The sequence below is a fragment of the Hylobates moloch genome, unplaced genomic scaffold (genome assembly GCF_009828535.3).
Source record: "Hylobates moloch isolate HMO894 unplaced genomic scaffold, HMol_V3 SCAFFOLD_3, whole genome shotgun sequence".
Taxonomy (NCBI): Eukaryota; Metazoa; Chordata; class Mammalia; order Primates; family Hylobatidae; genus Hylobates; species Hylobates moloch.
Genome location: NW_026652278.1, coordinates 7,434,906 through 7,459,155, shown reverse-complemented (window position 1 = coordinate 7,459,155; position 24,250 = coordinate 7,434,906). Strand labels below are relative to the sequence as shown.

The 24,250-nt window shown below is 41.2% G+C and overlaps 2 protein-coding genes across 2 annotated transcripts in view; one reads left to right on the top strand and one right to left on the bottom strand.

The window, feature by feature from the left end:
- Window positions 1-14,602, top strand: part of FANK1 (fibronectin type III and ankyrin repeat domains 1) — a 122,558-nt gene extending 107,956 nt beyond the window's left edge. Inside the window, 9 exon segments of the mRNA XM_058435902.1 lie at window positions 468-549; window positions 1,599-1,673; window positions 2,476-2,541; window positions 9,851-10,016; window positions 13,414-13,557; window positions 14,060-14,137; window positions 14,230-14,274; window positions 14,382-14,408; window positions 14,410-14,602. Coding sequence (XP_058291885.1) covers window positions 468-549; window positions 1,599-1,673; window positions 2,476-2,541; window positions 9,851-10,016; window positions 13,414-13,557; window positions 14,060-14,137; window positions 14,230-14,274; window positions 14,382-14,408; window positions 14,410-14,448 — 722 coding nt within the window. The 3' untranslated portion in view covers window positions 14,449-14,602.
- A 7,568-nt stretch (window positions 14,603-22,170) lies between these two features.
- ADAM12 (ADAM metallopeptidase domain 12) overlaps window positions 22,171-24,250 on the bottom strand; it is a 367,967-nt gene continuing 365,887 nt past the window's right edge. Inside the window, exon 23 of the mRNA XM_032175291.2 lies at window positions 22,171-22,373. Within this exon, the coding sequence (XP_032031182.1) occupies window positions 22,313-22,373 (61 nt within the window). The 3' untranslated portion in view covers window positions 22,171-22,312. The remainder of the gene's footprint in view (window positions 22,374-24,250) is intronic.

The following is a 24,250-nucleotide window of genomic DNA, read 5'->3' as shown; positions in this document are numbered from 1 at the left end:
GCCAATTTGTATGTCACATTCCTGGGAAGAACTGAAAATTTTAATTTCAAATGTTAAAGCACTTTGTCCTTTTTTTTTTTTTTCCAAGTAGTTTAACATCTCTTTGGCAAATAAAACTAGCATGTTGTGACAGTTGCTGAGGTTTTCCTTGCTTGTAGGAGACATTTATTAAGTCTTATGAAATCTGAAAGGATTATTTCTAAATATCAAAATAACATTCACAAAGCAATACTTTATAACTTGGAAATGTCCCAAGCCTTTAGGTCAGTCAAAATGTTCTCTTAATATGTGAAAACAAGGTCTTTTTCGGTAAAAGAGGCAGGTGAGTAGGAAATGTAAGATATACTTACAGGAATAGCCAAGCGCCTTCCTGAAGACGATCCCGTGAAGGCCACAGGAGGAAGATGGCGGGAAGCAGTCTCCTTTTCTGATGTTCTGGATGACTGCCTTCCATCTCATTTCTCCAGGAGAGCCCATAAGTAGTGAGCACTTGCATCGGGCTGTCAGTGTGAATGATGAAGATTTGCTGGTCCGGATACTTCAAGGAGGGTGAGAGAACTCTGTCAGTTGTGTTTTTTTCCCCATGCCTATAAAGTGCATAGAAATACATGCAGTAGTTTCATTTTGTTTTCCTAAAAATCATGCCTTTGAAAGTGCCTCCAAAATGGATCTTAGGTGACTGGTGTAAGTTAATAAACCACAGTTAATAAAGATGCTCATGAAGCCCCATGTTATTGTTATATTTTGTGATTGTATAATAGAAATTGTAAAAGGAAATTACAAGGCTGGGTGTCATATTTTCTTCCCAGAAATAATTTCTGTCTCTTGCTTATAAGCCATAGCATTTAGGCAAATTTCACCCCCAAATGCCCACATCTAATTTCTGATGAAATGAGGGACTCGCCAAATCAACTGCTTTCTGATTTAAAAGGTTGACGTAACACTAGAGGGGAAATGATGAATATAGCTGCTGCAGATGACATGTTTGAAGCTGCCTCCTACATGAAAAGTAGATGTTACCTAAGTTCTTTTTGAATCAATAGTTTTGAGTGCCCTAGAAGACAAGTCATTTGTGAATTTGGCTCTGTAATTTGGAGCTCTTAAGAGAAGGTTCCCACAAAAAGCCAAAGCTGCTACGCTGGAGTATGTGCGTGAAGACCTCCGAAAGGACTGCTCTCTACCCAGTAGGTGAGATGGGAGGCGAGGATCGAGCTTGAGTCTCCACCAGTACAGACGCGTGTTCGGTGGAGCTGAGAGTCAGCAGTGAAGACACTGTCCTCAGATACCTTAAAGAGCTGTGTTCATTGGAGGGTGCTTTATCTGATGGCCTCATGGCTTTGAGCCGAAGCTTGCATATTTTGAGTGAAATTACAGCAATTTTCTCTTTCATGATACATTCGAATCTCATAGAATATTAGGCATATAGTTTAGAAGATTCTTAGCAGTCTAAGACAAGAAAAGATTTAATGGCCCTAAAGAAATTGGAATTTTCAGTAAAATGAGTCATTTTAGCCACCTAAGCCCCACGAGAACCACCGGCTTTCACTCTGCAGTAGCTGTACTGAGCGTGCTTATCTCTCTTCTCTGCTTTTCCCAAGCCGTGTTAAGGTTGATGTTCCCAATAAGTTTGGCTTTACCGCTCTGATGGTTGCTGCCCAGAAAGGATACACCAGGTATGGCTCTTTTTTTTTTTTTTTTTAATCTCTGTTGGGGATTTAACTTTTTATTTTATTCAAAGGCTCTGGTCAGGATAAGGATGGGAGGAAAAAGGGCCATGGAGGAACCGTTTCTTTTCTATCTCCCAAACTATACCATATGATGGCTTAGAAATCCAGCTATTGTAATCATAAAGTTACACAACATGCAGGAGAGAACGTAAATCATATGTTGAGGAAGAGAGGTAGCCATTTAATTACATGCAATATATTTTTTATGTTCTTGGAAAACTGGTTATTGGAATTTGAATTTTTCTTTTTAAAAAATGTAGAGAGAGGGATATTCTGGAAAACTTTCTGCTAGGTTGCTAAGATATAATTTTCACAGATACACTCTCATTATCTATTCCACACAGAGATAAGTATTAATACGAATACCTTATTTTCATTTATATCTTAATTAAATGCCATTTGAAAAAAACAGAAATGCATCTTCATTACATGCTACCATTTAAGAATATATTAAAAATGGCCATTCAAAGGACAGTGAATTATTTTGGTAGCCCAATTTGTTTCATGTGCTTTCATTTGATTTTAATGAATACTCATGTCAAAGGTAAAAGCCCACGTTTCTGGAATAAAGAGGTGGTTTTCTGGTTTAATGGTACCTGGTTTTAAAACCAGCTGGCTTCTGAAGGTGCAGAAGAAACTGTTGCAAAGATGCATCTTGGATGCTGTGTTACTCATTTTTACTAGACTGTTGTGGGTTCTGAGTGATCAAGGTGACTCATCTAGCTACAGTTAAGTTTGTTTCCTTTAGGCTTGTGAAAATCCTAGTTTCTAATGGCACAGACGTGAATCTGAAGAATGGAAGTGGCAAGGACAGGTAGGAGGTGGGATATGACTGAAATTGTGCTGATGTTCTCAGAATTGTGGTGCTAGGCTTGTGCCCAGAGGGGTTGTCATTTCATCCAAACATTTTCTTGGGTTGCTTTTGACAGTCTTGAGAGGTGAGTGGGTCACTGAGGAAAGATGGTGATCACAAAAGCTGGCTTGCTCACAGGGTCTTGTGCTTTCGCTCACCAGGGTGCTTAGTGGGGGCATCTGTTGTAACGTATGATGACTTCTCTGGCGTGGTCCCTGTGCCCAGTGGACACGCAGTGCATGGGAAATGGCAGCTACAGGGCAGCTTTCGCCATCCGTGCTGGGCATGGGTGCAAGTGCCTGCCCCCGGCACCGCGTGTCTCTCTCAGGCCTCCGCTGCATTTCAACCTCACTTGTTGCTAAGAAATCTTCGTTGTTTCTAAAGAAGCAGACAGAAATTACCACCAGAGAGACACCCAGAGCACTTTCCTGAGGTGAGAGGCACATGTCCCCTTGGAGGGCTGAGAACGCTACAGGAAAAGCTCAGGGGAAGAACGTGACACACATAAAGGACAGATGAGAGTGTTCCTGAAAGACCTAAAAACACTTGCTCATCTAGTCATTAATCAATAAATTCCAACTAACCCATGTTTATTGACGGATTACTACTTCCCAGGCGCGGTGCTTGGCGTGTGGGTTGAAACACTGAGCAAAATGCCAGGCCCTGGCTTCAGGGGCGGTGGTCATGACACACATGGCACCAGGGCTTGGGCGCTGCAGAGGGCACCAACGGACAGCTGCCAAACACTGACCTTCTGGGGGAGGCCATAAAGAAAACCCCAACTAACTTCTCAAATCAGAAGGCCTGTCTTCTACATTTACATTCTCTGAACACAAAGCAGCAATAGATTTTAAATAACAGTATCTTAAATATCACTTATAAATTTAAAAAGTATTTTTCCAAATAACTCATAGGTTAAGTTGAGACTAAGCTATCAACTCCAAGTTTGAAAAGAATCATAGCAATCTGAAAAGTGAAAAGAAAAAAAGTATAAGGAGAGTAGGAAAAATGAAAGAATTAAAAGTAGACATTGATTAAAAAATAGAAAGGTTATTGAGAAATGTAAGAGTTGCCTCTTAAAAACCTATCTAATAAAATACACCAATCTTTTGTAAATCTAAGAAAGAAGAAAAAAATTAGAAGTTTGAAAGAGAACAATAACCATTGTTATAGAGAAAATGTAAACATGAAGTTTGTGTCTATAATAGTAGATAATTTCATTGAAATTAATACTTTTTTTCTGAGAAAATTTAAACTGCCAAGTCAACCCAAAAAGCAGAAAATTCGAAATAATCAATATCCATGCAAGAAACTAGAAAATTCATTTAAAAATTACCTCCAATGTAGGCTCCGTGGCTTGACTATTCTACCAGTAAACCTGTTCCGATTTTCTAGGCGCTGATAATAACCTTGGGCTTTTCCAGAGCAGAGAGGAAGCTGGAAAGCTCCAGAGGATAACCTTATTGCTAAAATCTGATAGAGAAAAAAAGCTGTTTGTATGTTTGTTTGTGTGTAGGTATTTATAAATCTCTTCCATCCCACCTATGAGGTCCATACCGGAGGGTAAGGTATTAGGAAATTTTTTAACATAATGCTTCCCATCAGTAGATTCAAGGTGGAAACCTTTATTTGTGTAGATGCAAAACAAAAATTGGGTGTAACTTGGCATGTATATTAAAAAGTATCTTTTTTTTTTTGAGACAGAGTCTCGCCCTGTCTCCCAGGTTGGAGTGCAGTGGCATGTTCTCAGCCCACTGCAAGCTCTGCCTCCTGGGTTCACGCCATTCTCCTGCCTCAGCCTTCCAGGTAGCTGGGACTACAGGTGCCCACCACCACACCCCGCTAATTTTTTGTATTTTTAGTAGAGATGGGCTTTCACCGTGTTAGCCAGGATGGTCTTGATAAAAGTATCTTACTTTTTAAAGTGAAGGATACTTTCAGCCTTTGAACAGTGTCTGGCACATGGGAAGCAGGAAATGTCTGTTGAATGAAGGATTCCTTTGATTGCAGCATACAAAGGTTTCTTTCCTTTTCTTTTTTAAATCATCTCAATCAGCCAGTGTCATTCTTAGTACTGGCAAATTCCTTTCCAAAATTAGTAGTGAAGCCCAGGAGAGTGGTGGAGAGCTTGATGTGAAATCTGCATCCCTCTGAGGATGTGGTGTGACCTTGGGCAGGCTACCTAATCTCTCTGTATCTCAGTTTCATGTCTATAAAATTAGAATAACAGAAGTACTTATAGCTCGTAGGCATTTAATGAGTTAATATGAAAAATGCGTAAAACAGTTCCTGGCATATGGTAAATAAAGATATATTTTGTTATTTCATGATTAGACAGTATTTTGAAGGTTGATCCACTTAAGATGTGAACTCAGATAAGGGGTATGATTTATTTCCTGTAGAACCCAACAGAATCAGCTTGAAAAACTTGGACTTAATAAGGAGGCTCAGTAAAGTGGACAGCTACAAGGCAAAGAAAAGACTTTCTTAAATCCCTGCAATTACTGGTTAATAAATATAATGGGGAAATAAAATGGAATGGAAACAAGAAATGTAGGAAATCTGAATAAAAAAATAAACCTAAAAACCTTACTGAGAGATGTAAAAATTTAAGAAATAAAGACATGTCATCTGCCAGAATGGCAAGATTGACTATTATACAATTTTTAGTTCTTCTCAAATACTGTATTGAGGTTAAATGCAGCCTCAAATGGAATTATTCTTGGGAACCTGTCAAAATGATTGTAATTTATCTAGAAGAACAAATAGATAATATCTACTACAACCTTGTGAAGGCAGAATGTGGAAGGACTTGCCTTGACAGTTATTAAAATGCCTCATAACGTTATAGTAATTAAAGTAGTATGATACTGGAACAAATAATCGGAAAAAAAGTAGAATGGAATAGAAATCCTCAAATAGATCCCTATCTACATAAGAACCTGGTATATGATGGTGGAAGTAACATAAACCATCGAGGAAGGTATTGGAAAAATAGGATGTTTGAAGGAAAAAGTCAAGTTAGATCCTGGTCTTATAGCATGTACCAAAATAAATTGCAGATGAATTAAGAATTAAATGTAAAAAACAAAACCATAAAAAATGACCAGAAAACACAGGGGCATAATTATTTTATCTTGTAATGTGAAAGGAATAAATGCATGGAAAGGAATAATAAAAAGATTGAGTGTATTATATATTTTTAAAAACTTGATTACAGTGTTAAGGACATTCCAGGGAAATATTTACACATGTATTATAGACAAATTACCAGCATCTTTAATGTATAGAACACACACGCCCATACATATACTCCAAAAAAGCCTCCACACACAGTAGAAAAAAGCAGTTTACACAAGAAGACAATTTATAGCAGAATCAATGTAAGCAATTCATATGAAGGTGTTTAGCATTACTAGTAATAACAATTTTTCTACCTATCAAATTGGTGATTAAAAAATAATCATGTTGGTAAAGCTGCAGTGAAATAGCCTGTACTTTCAAATATAGTTGATAGAAATGTAAATTGGTATCATCTTTCTGGAAAGCAATTTGGAAATGTGCATCCAAATTAAGCCACATCCATGGACACAGTGATCCCATTTTAGGAAACAATCAGAAATGCAAATACGATTAGTAAGGGTGTTTGTTGTTGCCTTATTTAAAATTGCGGAAAATGTGAAACAACTTAAATGTCTGACAATAGTGGACTGATTGAAGTTATGATATATTCATATGATGGAATATTTAGTATGTGAATGCTGTTTTCAGTGCTTAAGTAAACAGGGAAGTATATGAAATAATAAGAAACAGAAATAATACTTTTAAAAGGCAAGGAGAAGAGAAAATCATACAGAACAAGAGAGAAAAGATGGGCTTTTGCGTAGAGCTAGGAATGTGACTCTGAGCAGGGGACTCAGCAAGCAGGCAAGCGGAGCGGGTCCTCCATTTCTGGTGGGCTTGTCCTGGGGCGCAGTGGGAGGCCCTGCAGGGCTGTGCTCAGGAGCGTGCTATGTCCTGGCCGCTCTCCCTTTCTCCCACCCTGTGAACCAGAGAGGGGCATTCTTATAAAGCAGCAGATAACAGACTCTGCGGGTGCCAGGCAGTTTGAGTTCAGATGGCAGTTGGGGTGGTGGCTGACTCCAGCTGCTTGGTACTTGGAGGACCTTGGTGGCTTTCTGCCAGTGGGAGGTGGTAAGTTCAGGGCTGTGCCTATCCCTGGGAAGGAAGAGCACCTGGTCTCAAGGAGCTCATTGCTGGGCAATCCAGAGCCTCCGGGGCTGGTTATTAAACAATCCTCCTCACCACCTAGAGCAAATTCAACAGAATCTTAAGAGTTTGTTCTCTGTGAGGTGAGGTTATGGGTGAGTCTGATATGGGAATTTTTTTTCTAGGTACCATGCCTTACTTTATAATCAGAAAAGAAGCATTATTTAAAAATCATGCAGATAGGCTGGGTGTGGTGGCTCACGCCTGTAATCCCAGCACTTTGGGAGGCTGAGGTGGGCCGATCACGAGGTCAGGAGTTTGAGACCAGCCTGGCCAGGCTGGTGAAACCCTGTCTCTACTAAAAATACAAAAAATTAGCCGAGCATGGTGTTGCATGCCTGTAATCCCAGCTACTTGAGGGGCTGAGTCAGGAGAATCACTAGAACCCAGGAGGCGGAGGTTGCAGTGAGCCAAGATCGTGCCAGTGCAATCCAGCCTAGGTGGATAGAGTGAGACTCTGTCTCAAAAAAAAAAAAAAAAAAAAAGTCATGCAGATAATTAGAGTTCTATTTGTATATAATTTTAAAAATGAAGTTTTCTTCCCTTAGCAAAGGTAATTCTAAAGACCTTCGGGTGCTTGGGAAAGGAGTATGAACACCCTAAACCCGGCAGGCAGGTGCTACACCACGCTGACTGTCTTCTGGGGGTCTCCAAGAAATGAGGGGACTGTGTGAGGACATGCGGCTGCAGAGGTCTGGCCCCATCTCAGCTCAGCTGTGCCTTGCCTTGGGGGCTGGATATTCCAGTTATCACTCAGGCTTTGCACGTTTCCCTATTGAGAAGATTTTCTGTTTTATTTTCCAACTCTTTATTTTGAAATATTTACACATTTAGAAAAAATGAAAGAATAGTACAACAAACACCTGTATACCCCCCACCTAGGCTTAGCAGTTGACATTTGGCCATATTTGCCTCGCCTTTTTTTTTTTTTTTCATTCTTCCTGAACTATTTTGAAATTAGTAGATAGCATAACCCTTCACCCCTCAATACGTCAGAAAATGTTTCCTAAAAACACGGTCATTAACCTGCATAGTAATCGTATCATATCACTTCTAAGACACTTCAACTAATTCCTTAATATCATTGATACACAACCACCCATGCAGGTCTCCCAACCTGTTCCCCAAAGGTCTTCCACAGCTCTGTTGGGGAGGGCGAGACCATGATCCCTTCAGGGTTCCCACATTTCATCTGGCTGTTTTCTCTCTTTATAGTCTCTTATTCTAGACCAGTTCTCTCTTAAAAATTTTTTTTTTCCTCATAGCAGTGACTCTCTGAGGAGAGCAGACCAGTTATCTTATAGAAAGTCCTATGTTCTGGATTTGCTTGTCTCCTGGTTGTGGGGCAGGCATTTCATCTATCCCTTTATTAACAATAAAGTTAAAGACAGGCTTAAGGGCTCGATTAGGTTGGGTGCTGTGGCTCCTGCCTGTAATCCCAGCACTTTGGGAGGCCGAGGCAGGAAGATCACTTGAGGCCATGAGTTTGAAACCAGCGTGGGCAACAAGGTGAAATTTTTTAAGAATTAAAAAAAAAAATTAAAGGCTTAATTAGACTCAGGTTAACACTTTAGCAAGAATGCTTCAGAGCTAGTGTTGTGACTTCATGTTATATCCATCAGGAGGCCTGTGATGCAGGTTGTGTCACAGGTAGTGATTCTAGGTTTCATTATTTTTTTTAGAATGATGACAGCAAATTTTCTTCTTTGTAAAGATACAGTTTTCCCATTGCACTTAGAAAATAATTTCTGGGATAATTCATTGCCGTGTGAATATTCCATTCCCCATTAACTTTTATTTTTTATTTCTTTTTTATTTTTTGAGACAGAGTCTTGCTTTCTTTCCCAGGCTGGAGTGCAGTGGTGCGATCTCGGCTCACTGCAACCTCCACCTCCCAGGTTCAAGCGATTCTTCTGCCTCAGCCTCCCGAGTAGCTGGGATTATAGGCGCCTGCCACCACGCCCAGCTAATTTTTGTATTTTTAGTAGAGATGAGGTTTCGCTATGTTGCTCAGGCTGGTCTCGAACTCCTGAGCTCAGGCAATCTACCCACCTCGGCCTCCAAAAGTACTAGGATTGCAGGGGTGAACCACTGTGCCTGGCCTCCCCATTAACTTTTACCCAATAATTTCAGTGCCAATAATTTTATTGCCTGAATCAATTATTTAATTGGGAATTGCAAATAAGGGTTTTTCTAACTCTATGGTTCCTTTTATATTTATTAGTTGACAGTCTTCTGTGAAAAACAGCTTCCCCCCCACCAGCTGGGGATGGACTACATTTTGTCCTAAAAAAAAATTTAATTTTTTTCTTAAACACCAATTTTTAGAGTAAGAAGAAATTGGTTTGATAGTTATCTCTAATAGTGTCAAATGAGTATTTTTTTCCCTTTTCTCTTTTTTGAATATCATGGACTTTGGATGTTTTAAAATCCAATATTTTACCCTCAGTTACAGTCACGATTCATTTTTTATTGAGATATAATTCACATACCATAAAATTCACCCTTTAAAACATACAATTCAACATTTAAAAATGTATTCACAAAGTTGTGGAACCACCACTACTATCTGCTTCCAGAACATTCATCCCCTGCCCCCCCCGAAAGAAGCCCTGCCCTCTTTAGCAATCACTCCCCATTACTCCTTCCCTTCAGCCTCAGGCAACCACTCACCTGCTAGTTCTGTCTTGTAGATTTGCCTGTTCTGGACATTTCGTATAAATGGAGTCAGACAGTATGTGGCCTTTCATGTCTGGCATCTTTCAGCACAGTGTTTCGAGGTTCATTCATGTTTGTAGCACTTCATTTCTAATATTCCATTGTATGGATATACCATGTTTTGTGCATCAGTTGATGGATACAGGTACGTTTTATATGAACAGTTCCCATGGCTTTTCCACTCAAGTTAGGATTTCTTGGTTTAAGCCAGGTAGGGTAAAAGGTGGAGCTGAGTTTGGTGACTGTGCTTATTGTCAAATGCTGCTTCTTCCGTATGTTGCAGTCTAATGCTGGCATGCTATGCGGGACACCTAGATATTGTGAAATATCTCCAAAGACACGGCGCTTCTTGGCAAGCTAGAGACCTGGGAGGCTGTACAGCTCTGCGCTGGGCTGCAGATGGAGGCCACTGCAGTGTGATTGAGTGGATGATAAACGATGGCTGTGAGGTACGGGACCTGCCTTGTTAACCACGCACATATCATTAAGAATCTAAAATGCTGCTCCACGGGGTCTGGCAGAAGCAGGGCCTTTGATTAGTCAACCTTAGAAATGCTGGAGAAAGTTTTCTGACTTAGCAAGAAAGCCCCTGAAACCTTAGAATGGACATGAGAGTGAGCTTTCAGATTGTCATGGGGGTTTATCTTGTGTAGGGAAAAGAAACAGGTCTGAATCCAGAGCTGGACCTGATGCTTCCTACTTTTTTTTTTTTCTTTTTTTTTTTTTGAGATGGAGTCTCGCTCTGTCACCCACACTGGAGTGCAGTGGCGTGATCTCGGTTCATTGAGACCTCCGCCTCCCAGGTTCAAGCGATTCTCCTGCCTCAGCCTCCCTGGTAGCTGGGATTACAGGCACATGCCACCACGCCCAACTAATTTTTGTATTTTTAGTAGAGACGGGGTTTCACCATGTTGGCCAGGCTGGTCTTGAACTCCTGACCTCAAGTGATCCACCTGCCTCGGCCTCCCAAAGTGCTGGGATTACAAGTGTGAGCCACTGTGCCCAGCCTGATGTTTCTACTTTCTTTTGTTCATTTGCTTATTTCTCTCTCCATTCAGTCTGTCACCAAAGCCTTACTAAGCGTGTACCAGATATTATCTCAAATGGTGGAGATACAAAGATGTTAAGAGAGCTCTTATAGCCATTGTGCTTCTTGTTACTTCTAAAATTAGGTAATTTTTATTCTTGGTTTGTTTTAAAGATTAGTCGTGACAAAAAATTTCCAAAGAGCAAACTGACCATATCAAGAATAGAACATTTCAGTTCTTTGCGTCTTTACCTGAAAACAGGCAAGTTGGTCTACTTTTGGTTTCATGTTATCAGAAACTGCAAATTTGATTTAGCAAATAGAAACAGTGTTGTTTGGATGTCTATGGATATTTGAAGATGGGTAATTAGAATTAGATCAATTATGGAAATTGCTGATAATTTTGAAAACTTATGTTCAAGACTTTGAAGAAATTAGCTAAAAATTTCAAAGCATGGAACTAAAGAATGATGGACAAAGTTCTGTGCTGTGATTGCCAGATGGTGTGTAGAGTGCTGAGAAATTAAGTCGATGACCTGGAAAATCAACTCAAATTGAGAAAAGTCATGTCTCCTGGAAGATGTCAATAGATTTGTTCTAGTTTGTTTCTGAAGGGTAATTGAGAGAAAGTGAGACTGCAGTTACAGGATCTACCTGGTTCCTGCTGCTGCTTTTAGAGAATTAAGAAAAGTGCCCCCTTATGGGAAAAATCTCAGTCATTAAAAATTTATTACATTTCTTATTTTCCTTATGTTTTAGAGACAGGCACAGAGGCAGAAGGCTGAGTCTATGTACTTCCCTAGTAGAGCCGGGCCCACGTGCCCTGTGTGGTAGTGACAGCCACACACTCCTTGATTGGTTTATGATGAATTCTGGGCACGTTTTGCACCTAGTGAAAGTCTGTGGTTGAAAAAGAAGGTTGTATTTTGCTGAAAGAAGTCAAGCATCTGGGCTGGGTGCAGTGGCTTATGCCTGTAATCCCAGCACTTTGGGAAGCCAAGGCGGGTGGATCACTTGAGGTCAGGAGTTCGAGACCAACCTGGCCAACACGGTGAAACCCTGTCTCTACTAAAAATACAAAAATTAGCCAGGCGTGGTGGCGGGCGCCTGTAATCCCAGCTATTAGGGAGGCTGAGGCAGGAGAATTGCTTGAACCCAGGAGGTGGAGGTTGCAGTGATCCAAGATCGTGCCACTGCACTCCAGCCTGGGTGACAGAGTGAGACTCCATCTCAAATAAATAAATAAATCATTCACAATAGGGCAAAACTCTGCTATCAACATTTAAATACTGGAGTTTTGGAAATGTAGGCTCTCTGGCCTTCAGATATGAATAAACTTATTTGGGATAAATTCCATCTTTCTTTGAAGCACTGGAACTACTTTGCAGAGGACAGAACAATAAGCATGGATGATTTCCACATGACTGGCCTGGTGGCGGATGGATGATGTCAACATGAGTCTTTCCATGTTCTGGCAGATGGCTCACCTGATGCTTCTGAAGCCCATGGGAAGGACTTGAGAGCCTTCCTCCACCTTCTTCCCAAATGTAATGATCATATACTAAGAGTGACTTACTTACTTGGTGACTTACTTATTCATTTCTGCATTTAATGATCCATGTGATCTCAGGAAAGGCACTTCTCTGAGATTTATTTTGATTGTTTGTAAACCAAGAATAAAAATACCTACCTCTGATTAACGTTTAGGACCAAAAGAGAAAGAAGTGTGTGTAAAGAGGGTTGAAAGCTGTGTAAAGCATCACGTAATATGAGGTGCTTATTTTATTATTCTTTAAATATAATGGAGTATGTTGCCCACAGGTTAGTTCTTTGCATGAAGGAGAGCTGCAAATCCAAATCATGTTACAGTGGATAATCTTATACATAGAAATACCCTGAAGTGCCCCTAAGATCTCCTGGAAATTCCTTGTTTGTTGTTCCATTCTGATGTTTTACTAAAGCTATGCATCATCTTTGAGTAATTCTTCTGTAACACATTGTATGTGTGTGTGCGTGCACGTGCTCATGTGTGCTTACGGGCACGTGTGCACATGGTATGCATGTGTGCATACACGCGTGTGTGTGTCTGAGCACACACATGTATCTGTCTTTACATCAGCATCACTCTTCGTGGATTGGCGAGGTCTTCATTGGAATTGGAAGAGACAATATTTACGTTTTCTTAACCTAAAATATTTACTTTAAAACACTAACTTGAGAGATTTCAGTGTAGAGAAGATGATCAGGAAACAGCCATCTGATTACTGGGCACACTGTTTTGGAGAAGCCATTAGTCAGACTTTTCAGACAGAGTTTGTGTAATGAATCTGGTTGGTCTGTATTTTACCTGTAGGTCTCCTGCCTAAAATTGATAAGTATTAGTAAGTATAAGGGTGTATGTATATATTATTACTGTCTCGTTCCAGAAAGGATGTAAAGCTGCTTACAATGTACATAAAAGTAAGAAAAATGAATGCTAGGTGAGGAAAGTTAGGCAAGAGAAAATAAGAACTCACCAGGGGCCAAGTGGAAAGTAGTTCAGTTAATTTTTCTAGCCCATCTTTTTTCCACTTTAAAGGATGTAGATGAAGAAGCCGATGGGGAGACCCTGGGGTCTCTCAGCACCCTCTAATGCGATTCTAACACGTGTCCTCACAGCACAGAAATGTGACTTAAATTAGCACAGTGCAATGAACCAAATATAGAAAGACTGCTATCTAAGTCCGGGTGTTGGGGCAAGCAAATATTCCTTTTATAAGTTTGAATCATTTTAAGAAACAGAAATTGGGCTCAACACAGCTGTTTCTCTGGCCCAACAGGTAGACATCGCAGACACTGGTTCAGGATGGACCCCACTCATGAGAGTCTCTGCGGTGTCGGGAAATCAGAGAGTGGCCTCTCTTCTAATTGATGCTGGGGCCAATGTGAATGTGAAGGACAGAAATGGAAAGACGCCTCTTATGGTAGGTCCTCTTCCCGAAAATAGGCAGTTTTCTGTGTGGAATTAAGGTCAGAGCTTTTTCTGTAATTAGACAATTCTTGTGACTTCAGCCCTGCACCAGCCCTTGGGTTTGACTGTGTGTGTGTTCCCTGTCAGCTCGTTCATAAGGACGAGGCTGTCACTAGAATACTTTTGTTGACTTTTTACAACTATTTAAGGAGTAAAGAACCCCTGTCCCCAGGACGACTGTGGGATCAAAACAGAACTGGTGAAACAAAGAACAAGCTGCTTTCTGTCCTGGTTTCAGTGTGGAGAGAGGGAGAGTCTATTTTCCATTTTCCCTGGAGTTGCTGCCACTGCAGCTGCAGAGGAAGTGCTGTGCCTGCAGGCCACACAAAGCCACAGTGGCCCTTTGGGGTTGCAGGGGGGCTGCTGGGACCCTGCACGTGCCAGGCTCACACCCCCTGCTGTGTGTGCCCTGGAGGGGGAAGCTCATGCACAACACCCTGGGTTTTGTTTTCTAGGTGGCTGTGTTAAACAATCATGAAGAGTTAGTTCAGTTACTTCTTGACAAAGGGGCAGATGCAAGTGTAAAAAATGAGGTAAATGAGTCCATATTTATGTAAAGATTTTCCTCGGAGGGGGAGAAAGAACATTTATAAGCATGTAAAATTTTTGTTGTTTCCTGTTTCAGTTTGGCAAAGGTGTCCTAGAAATGGCCAGAGTTTTTGACAGACAGGTTGGGATGCTCTTTCTGCCTATCAAGGCTAATTCTGTAGTCCTTCTAGACTCAGAAAAACCACCAAAACCCTGAATTACATTCACCTGTCTGTTTTGTTTATCTAGAGTGTAGTCTCCTTATTAGAAGAAAGGGAAAAAAAAGCAGAGGCCAAAGAAGTCCTGTGTCTGCTGATGAGAGCACCACTCATCTGCGAAACCCACGTAAAATAAAGTGAACCATGACTGTTAAACTAGGGATGGGAAATTCTGCATCTTGGGAGGCCGTACATTTATTTATTTAGTTGAAGATTCACTGATCCCACTTTGAAATACATCTTTTTACCTAAGCACGCGCGTATGTGGTGCCATCAATGGGTGTCTGTAGAATGGGGATGTTTTCTTGCACTTGTGCCTTTTGGAGTTAGACATGAAACAAAATATTTATGCACCGGAGCTACACAAACACACATGGGTCTCCCACTCCCGGCTCCTGCCCTGCAAGCTGTCCTTCGACCATGCTAGGCCTTGTTGGAATTCTTTCCCTCATGTGTTTTCAATTAAATCCTCCCCTCCCAACTTAGGGCTTCCAGGCTGATTGTCAGGCCGCTGCTCCCTCCTGGAGTGGCACTCCTCTGAAAAGCCCAGGGGTTTTCTCTTCAGCTGTTGGCCTCACATCAAAGCTCAAAATACATATTTCAAGACTCCGATTCTGTTCTATTAGAGGTGTCTGGTTGAGGGTCAGCCTTTTTGGCTACAGACAGGTCTAATGTGTTTGCACATACTCACGCCCTGACAATGGAAGACTCAGCCTGCTCATGGGTGGATGACGTAGCCAAAGGGTAGTATGTTAAATTTTGTCTTCAGAGCAGGTTTTCTGATGCTGATCATGCAGTTCCTAGACAAGTAGGAATTAACCGCAACCATGTCTGCTGGTTGGGAGTTTAAAGACACAAATGTGGTAGAGCTTCAACTCAGCAAACACACTTCAATATCAGCAAAATGTGAGCACCCAGACCACATGAATTTTATGTCTCCAGAGAGACACTGGTTAACTTGACCCCATGGGAAAACTAGCTACAAAGGTCTGTAGAGGAGTGGATTTTTTTTTTTTTTCTGTAGGGAAAGACTAATAAAAGGTAATTAAAGCTCCAAAGCTTTTGCTGAGGGGCATAGAGAAAAAGCACACAATTTTATTGACGTTAGCAATCAGCTTTATTCCAAAGAGCCCACAGAATATTTGTTTTAGGAATTGGACTTGTGGACCATATATAGTCCAGTCCTTAGATATTTCATGAGTGTTTTACCTTTTGTACAAATGCATATTCCTTTAGATTTGCCAGATTAGATTTTTAAAACCTTTCTAAAAATTGGAGCACATTTACAACTGTCCAGAGGTCTCTCCTTTGGTTGTTGGTCCATGTTGACGTTCACCTTAGTTTCATTTTTTGGTTTGTTGTAGACTGTATTCACTAGCCTACTCTATGGAAGGAGTGTGCAATCCTTCTGGTTGACATCAAGCTTGGCAAAACTGCCCACCCTCCTGATCAATATCGAACCATCCTTATATTCTTGAGATCATCTCCCTGGGTTATGGTGGACTGCAGGATTCTTCATGCTCATATGCTATGTATGTTTGCTCTTTTTCTTCTTTTTGCTTAATGAGATTAGAAAGTGGCCTATGCACTGTTTGAATTTTCCCAAAGAGCAACTCATAGTTTTATTAGCTCTACTTTCTTCTAATGAACTTATCCTTAGGTCTACAAATTCATTTCTTCTATTTTTTCCCCTGAGTTTATTTTATTGTTCCTTTTATAACTTATAGTAGATATTAAATTCCCTTTTTCATCCTTTACATATTAATATATAGATTTAGGGCTATGAATTTTCCCCCAGCAGTGCTTTAGTTACATTATCATAGAAGTTTTCTAAACTTTTCTGATGAAAAGTTCAACTGGGGAGAACTTGCTAAGTACACATTTCGTAGCCCCATCTCTGCTGTCTGAATTGGAATCTCCAGGGAAAGGGCATGAGCAATGGATTTTAATGGGTTTGAACAAGCATCCCAAGTGAGCTCTTCTAATTCCAAGAGTTTGAGAATCCCTACCATCACGTGTGCTATTACAAATGTTTTCACTTGCTGTTTTCTAATCTGCAATTCATCTTTGAAAACTAATGAATCATTACATTTCTAGGGTATGGAATTATTTTTTGAGAATGTTTTTTTCCTCCAAGGCACTTGGAAAGATGGTGTGTTCTGTATGTTTGGAGTATCCTGTTTGATATATATCAATTATATTTGAAGTTTTGTATGTACTAATTTTTGCCGGCTCGTGTGATCATAGGTGGAGAGTGGTAAGAATAAAGACTCCTTCAGCTGGGTGCGGTGGCTCACACCTGTAATCCCAGCATTTTGGGAGGCCAAGGTGGGCAGATCATGAGGTCAGGAGTTCGAGACCAGCCTGGCCAACATGATGAAACCTTGTCTCTACTATAAATACAAAAATTAGCCAGGCGTGGTGGCATGTGCCTGTAATCCCAGCTACTCAGGAGGCTGAGGCAGGAGAATCGCTTCAACCCAGGAGGCGGAGGTTGCAGTGAGCTGTGATGGCACCATTGCACTCCATCCTGGGTGACAGAGTGAGACTCCATCTAAAAAAAAAAAAAAAAAAGACTCCTTTATTCTTGTTAGCATTTTGTATATGTATTTTTCTTTGTATTTTCTGTAGTTTTATTAAGTTGGATGGTGTGCTTCTTAAACTTGTAAATAGGTATCTATTTACATTTAGATTTTTCATACCAAATAACTCTGATATAAATGTCTCTACCACTGCTTGCTTGCTTTTTGGATTTCTTATGTAAATAGATTAGTTTTAAAAAATCAGGTTATACATTCACATTGTTCAAAAACCCTATCACGCCCCACCCCCCATGTTGTGTGTGAGCATCTTCCTTCCTGTGCCATGGTCTCACGCGTTCATGAGGTTGGTAGCACACACCCCTTACGCACCCCCACCCTGCCAGCCATTCTTCCTAGTTTCTTATGTACTGTTCCAAAATCTTCTCAAGCGTCTATAAATGAATGAGAATATATTTTTGTACATGAAGGCCTTCCCCCGATTTTTGTAACATTCTCAGTAACAAATGAGAGACACATTGATATTTACCTTTATACTATTTATTGGGTTTAATATTCGTAACAATAACTTTTTCTACTGAAATAGCAGGTTGTGTTTACCTGTCGAACCCCAGTATGAGAAATGTGTACAAAAGCAACAGACTGTGATATAAAAAGGTATGTGAAAAAATTAGCAAACCAAAGCATGATAAATGGACGAAGCACTCTAAAATTATTGTGCTGGTTTACGTAACTGTATCTTTAATCTGTACTGTGCTAAATAGCCTATAGCCAAGTTTTAAAGAGTTACAGGAACAATTGCCACACATTCAAAGAACAGGCATTCACTACAGCCTTCCGATATGACCTGATGGGAGGGACAGGAGAATGAGTCACTCTGCCACCACTTTTCCTGCCTTGGATTTGTAGAGGATTTTTGGTCTAATTTGTTTTTCCTATCACTGCCCTACTAAGGTCCCTGCTTATAGGCCATGAAAATAAAACACTATTCAACTTCTTTTGTAAAATGAAAATAATCACGATACTTATTCTTTGGAGGATTTAAAATGTGCCAAATGGAGGACTAAAGAGTTATAGGAGAATCACGGGGAACAGAGAAACTGCTTTTTGAAGATGATGTGGAAGGTCAGGGTGGGTTACAGGGCATTCAACCTGGAAGAGCTGAATAGCTTTACATTAAGAATTACTTTGTATGTTAAATCTTCTGGCCATCATTATCCATTATTGGATATTGTAACAATTTTATAGTTATTCTTTTCTTAATTTTTCTCATATGAAACTGTAATGGCTGTACTAGAAGCTGCCATTACTGTTCCAAAAAGTAAAGGGGATTTTCTCTACAAAAGGAAAGAAAATGGCACATTCACATGTAGGTAAGTAGCTTCTGGAAACATCCTCACTGCACAGAAATGGTTCTCAGCATGGGGCTCCCAAACCTTCTTAGAGTGTCATTTGTTTTAGTATCAGAGTTTTCAGATAGGTTTAAAAGCAATAGATGTGAATAGGAACTTTAAGCTGAGTCAAGAAAATTTTATAATTATAGATAACTTGATTTTCTATGGCTAACTTCCCCTTCTAATTAGAACAAGACATTGGGTGGGAGGTCCCCTGCTGGACTCAGGCTGGTGGGGTTGCTCTGGGCTGCAGCCCTGGAGAAGGTTGGGCTTTGGGCATCCCTTGGGTGGGCCTTGTAGGGACAGCCACACACCGCAGCAGTCACCACCTTGGCTGATCTAAAGTAGCAATGGAAATAGCGATTTGACTGTCAGAAACTGGAGATGCATCGGCCTGGGGTTTGACCTGGGAAAGGGGCTTGTGTCTGGGTGATAGGGAAAGGTAAACAGATGTATTAGCCACTGGCTTCCTGTGGGCAGCTGTGTTGAATCAGCCTGCTGCTGAGTCAGAGGGAGTAACTGCAGCTGCCTAGGGCTGGCTTCTACCATGGGAGAGGAGAAGAAAAGGGGTCCTGCAATGTCCCCCAGCAGCCTGTCATAGTGTGTGAAACTCCTAGCCTGAGAGCCCCATCTCTGGTCAGCACTAGTGTTGGGAGACTTCTGGGAGGGTTTGTGACTTTCAGCTGGGTAACTGGTGTCTGGCTGGGGCCATCTTGAGCGCAGTGAGGAAGGATCTCCAGCCTGAGTGTGCCGTGGGCCCCCAGAATATGTAGGGAAGCCCTGCATATTTGAAATGAGGAAAGTCTGCAAGAGGTCAGGGTGCATGAGAAAGATCTGGCCCTGCTGCCCTGGCACTGCCTTGTGCCCTTTCTGCTGCTGGGGGTCTCATTGGCTCAGAGTGCTTAGTAAACATCAGTGGCGAGGGGGGCAGGAGGATGCTCAGCCCTGCCAGTCTGCCCAGCACCAGGCTCTTTTTAGCACCGTGGAGACCATAGGCTCCTAAGAACATTTTGACACAGTTGTAGCAGTTTTTTTTTTTGTTTTTTTTTTAAGGATGCATTGATGTATTGATTTGCCAGGGAACAATGGCCTATAATTCAGCCTGAGAATTCTCATAAAGTTAAGAAGGCATAAAAATGTCCCCCCGTGAGAGTCGTCAGGAGTATTGACTCTCCTACAGTTTAATTTGCTGCTTTTGTGGTTTCTGTGATGTCATCCCACATGTGTAAGCTGGAAAAATCCACGCTGGGAAGTGTAACCTCCTGTGTGTATTTCCACAATGGAGAATGTTAGGCTTCGTTTCCCTTGGTTGCTACACATCTGATTACATGTGTCAGGAAAACAAACTTAAAAAATTTCAGGAGACAAACCTTTCAGTGGAATTGCCTGGAACCCTTGAAGTGAGGTCATAGAACCTACAACTATAATAAGCTGTAGGAAGAAAAGTAGCCTCTGGGCTACTTTGTGTCTAGTCGCATTGACTTTCCAGGTGATGGCCCTACACAACTCAAACCACCTCTATTATTCATGCCTATACAATCTTTAAAAAAAAATACTAGATTGCCATTGAAATATAAGTATTGATTTTTTTTGTTTTGAGGATATAAAAAAGAATACTCCACCCCCTGCTTCCCCCAACCACAAAACATCCTGGTTATTGGTTCCTAAGTTATGTTAAAATGGAATTTGCTGCTAAATATGCTTCACTTGATAAATGCTGCATCTTGGTCTTGGAAGGATTAATACTGTCCATATTGTAAGGGAATATTAGGTTAAATATGTTCTTATTCAGAAATAAAATGCATGGCTCTATAAAAACACATTAGTACTGTAGAGATAAGAATGTGTCATCAGCCATGGCCCCTAAGTGGCCATTGATGACATGGCATAAGATCACAGTTTTAACCTCCTTTAATATCAAACTCTTCCTGGCTCTCTGAAATAGAAGCATAGGAATTAAAACTAAGAACAAACAACAGAAGAAAAACTCAGTTCATATCCTCATAATAGGAGGAAGGGCTAACATGCCAGATCTAAGGATTTGGGCATCTAAAAAGACAATGCCCACATAATGCACCATAAAATTCTGTAAACCTTTTTAATAGTATATATATGTTTGGCTTTAGTACAATTACCAAGTGTAATATCAGTTACAGTAATTCTGTATGTATCTCAGCAGTATTATTTTCCAGCATGGCTTTACATTTTTAAGAACTTAATAACTATAGAATAAACAGATGCATGCTATAAGAGTTGGAATGTATTAGAGCTGGGTTCCCTTTTGTGTGTGTTTGTGTCACGTATTTAGTTTATCCATAGTCATGAATACTATGTTGCCTAGATACAGTGGGGGAACACCAGGAAAGTGAAATGCAGTTTTGTTTTCTGGAAGGCAAACCAAGATTCTTGGTACATATTTTTCTTTCTGTTGCAAGGCATAGGAAAACTGTTGGCCCCCAAAAGAAGGCTTTCTCATAAAACACTCAGTGAATTATGTAACTGTTGTCAATTGTCTTCTAATGTGAAAACCAGTCATTCATGACCCCTCCAGAAGACAGAGGCATCATGGAATTTTACCTTATTTGAGTATTTTTGTATTTCTCATGCCATTAGTCACCTTAAAGACCTTGTGAAACATGGCTCCCTAGTCAGGCATTTGAAGAGTGAAAAGTTCAAGGGGATGCTGCCCAAGCCAGCATCTCATAATATTTAGGAAGTTGATAAGCAAGTTGATTTCCTTATCACATTCTGTGATGCTCAACAGGTAGGTTGCAAGTGTTTAAGAAATAGGTTCAGACTCTGTTAAAAGCATCTTTTAAAGATTCCTGCAGCCAAGACAGAAAAAGAGGATGCCCCATAGAGAAGGTTCTTTGTCCAATATGTACGAATAATGATAGCAGACATGGGCTATACTCAGGAACATCACATTCTATTTGGTTGTAGTTTTTGCAAGCATAAAGAGTCTGCCTAATTTTTAATAAGTTGAACCTTGCAGTAAACAGACTCACTTGACTAGATCTGGTTAATGGTTCACATCTGAAAATAGTTGTGGTCCCATGGAAAGCCTCATCTGTCTGAATACAGGATCATTTATTGTGTTATAGTTTGTGGTGATTTGCTCGGCTCCAAGCAGTACAGGGAGGTGGCGGTTTGCAGTGCCTGGGCAGTAGGTTTCTTCTAGAAACACCATCTTTCCCAATCTAAATAACCTACTGGTGGCAGTGCTCTAGAAAGGACAGCGAGAAAAAGAAGTGCTTGGCATTTCTATCAAGCACAGCCTTGAGTGACACTACAGATCCCTTCCAAACATGCTCACGGCTGGTCAGCTCAGGGTCAAGTTCCAGCTTGTCTAGTGTTCCAGTCTCTATCCTGGTGTGGCTACACCTTAAGATTCCTGTCTGCAACCCAGGTTCTCTCCAAAGCTTCCTGGCCAGAAGCCAGATTTCTCCCTGCTGTCCCAGAGCTGTCCCTGGGAGCCTGCCTGCCAGTTGTCAAGAGGCACAGGGCCTCCCTGAAAGCCAAACACAGCCTGGACCTGAAGCCCCTTGGCTCTGGCCTGAGATGGGGAATCCATAAAGTCAACTGAGGTTCCACTTGGGGTCTCTTGAGCTGCATCTGGTACCATAAGCACAGCTGGGGGTAGTTGGGGGACTGCTTTCCAATAAGGCCTTGATCAGAAAGCGAACACATCCTGTCTAGAATCCCATCAAGCAGGATATTTCAAGTTCACTAAAATACTAAAAGCACAAGCCTTCCTGCCATGGAAAACTCAGTGATGGTAAAAATGCCTACTACAGCGCACTGCACTGTAGTCAACATTCTGCATAAATTAATAATTTACAAGTACCTGAGCAAGTAGACAGAGCACCATAGCACAGCACAGCACTGACGGCAGCAGCTCAAAGTTCTTATAGTAATGATGTTTTAAACATTAAAAAAAATCCTAAAAGTTGGTACAAAAAACTCCAACTGGAGCTGAAAGATAGTGCAAACTTCTGTCTTCACTGTTGAAAAAAGGTGTCGGCTTCTCACTTCATATAGGCGGTGTGGGTGGATCTGGGCACTTGGTGTGGATATTGCGGAGCAGGTCTGAATGAAGAGAGGAGAAAAAAAATTGATCAGAGGCCTTGAGAAGTGATTCTGAGGATAGGAGAGGTCTGGGGTTGGAGATGTATTCTGAGTCTGAAGGGTTTTCTGTGTCAGATACCACTGCCCCTCATAACGGGGGCGGGAGACCTGTCTCCAAAGCCACATTTCCCACCCATAAGTCAACTCTAGACCAGCACTGTCCCACAGAAAAAATGTGAGCTACACAAGAAATTTTCTGGTAGCCACATGAAAAAAAGAGAAAGAGGTGAAATTAATTTTAGTAATACATTTAACTCAGTATAGCTAGAGGATTATTTCAACAGGTCATCATCAATAGAAAAAAATTGATAGTTGACATTTTAGGGTACTAAGTCTTTAAAATACAGTAAGACTTTTACCAGGCATAACATGCCTAGCAGCCCCTGTATCCCACAGCACAGCTCCAGAGAACAGGGAGCAAAGGTGGGCACCCAGTATCCCTAAAAAATGAAATGTGCAGGACAGGACCACAATCAGCAACTGACAGAGGTAAGACAGGCCACAGCTTGAGGGCATTTAAGAAAAAGGGCTTCCCCTCATTGTGTTCATGTAAAGTAGTGTTTCTTCCTCACATAGAACAAGAAAAATAACTTCAAGATCAACATGCAAACCACAATGAAATAATTAGGATGCTATGTAATTTTTCTCTATGTAGTCGGGAATTAAACAATTGTCCTGACCCTTTGACCGCCTTTATCTCTGAGATTTATTAGGCAGCGCTTTCTTTCACGGGCCAAACATTCTTCCCAAGAACTGTAATGAAATCACTGCAGTGTGTCTTCTCCTTCAGAGGTACAGGATTACTGAACCTAGGGCCTGGCCAACACAGTACCTTTGGTTCTTTTGAGCTCACAAAGCAGGCTTCCTGCCAAGAGGGCATGTGTGTCAGAAGAGTACTTTGGCTGTGGGTTTAACTCATCTGTGTGCTGGTAAATGTTTAACAGCCCATGGGGTTGGGGACAGGAAAGCCTCATTTGCAGTGTTTGCCAATTTCCATGGTGTAAATACTCCCCCTGTGGCTGGTTTCAGGCTACCACCTGACATTGCTAAACATGGAAGAGATGCAGGCAGCTACCATGACCTAGGTTTTCTGCCATACAGAAATAATGGATGAGTGCAATCTCAAGAGCACAGATAATTATAGCAAAATGGAGAAAAATGTGAAGTGAGTTTTGAGCGCTTATTACCTTTGTTTCTAATATAAAATATCATAAATTTGTATAATTTAATCCTTAATATTGGCTAGGTTTAACACCTAGCGTGCAAAATTCCTGTAGATTTGTTCTCTCTCACCAACCAGGGTGAGCTGGCTCCCCTACACCATGGGGTTAGCCTCCCAGCATAAGTTGGGATTGAGGTCTCTGCCTTCTTAGTGGACCAAGCAGGATAAGTTGTGAAAGGTGATTCCTTTTGCCCATTGTCCCTGTTTTCCCAGTGTCCTGCTGCCAGGCAGGCTGCTTTGCCTTACTCCCCATACGTCCCTTCCTCCAGCTGTATGCCTCCAACCCGACTAATGTCTCAGGACCTCAGGGACTGGGCAGAGTCTGCTGAGAGTTGTGGAGGTGGGTGTTGAGATGGTCTGAATCTGTGTTCCTGCACCAGTCTCATATCAAATTGTAATCCCCAAAGTTGAAGGTGGGGACTTGCGGGAGGTGACTAGATCATGGAGGTAGATCCTTCATGAATGGTTGAGCACCATGTCCTTGGTTTTAAGTGATAGGAGTTCTCATTAAATCTGGTTGTTTAAAAGTGTGAGGCACCTCCCCTTTTTCTCTTTCTTTTGCTCCAGCCATGTGAAGTGCTGGCTCCCCCTTCCGCCATGATTGTAAGTTTCCTGA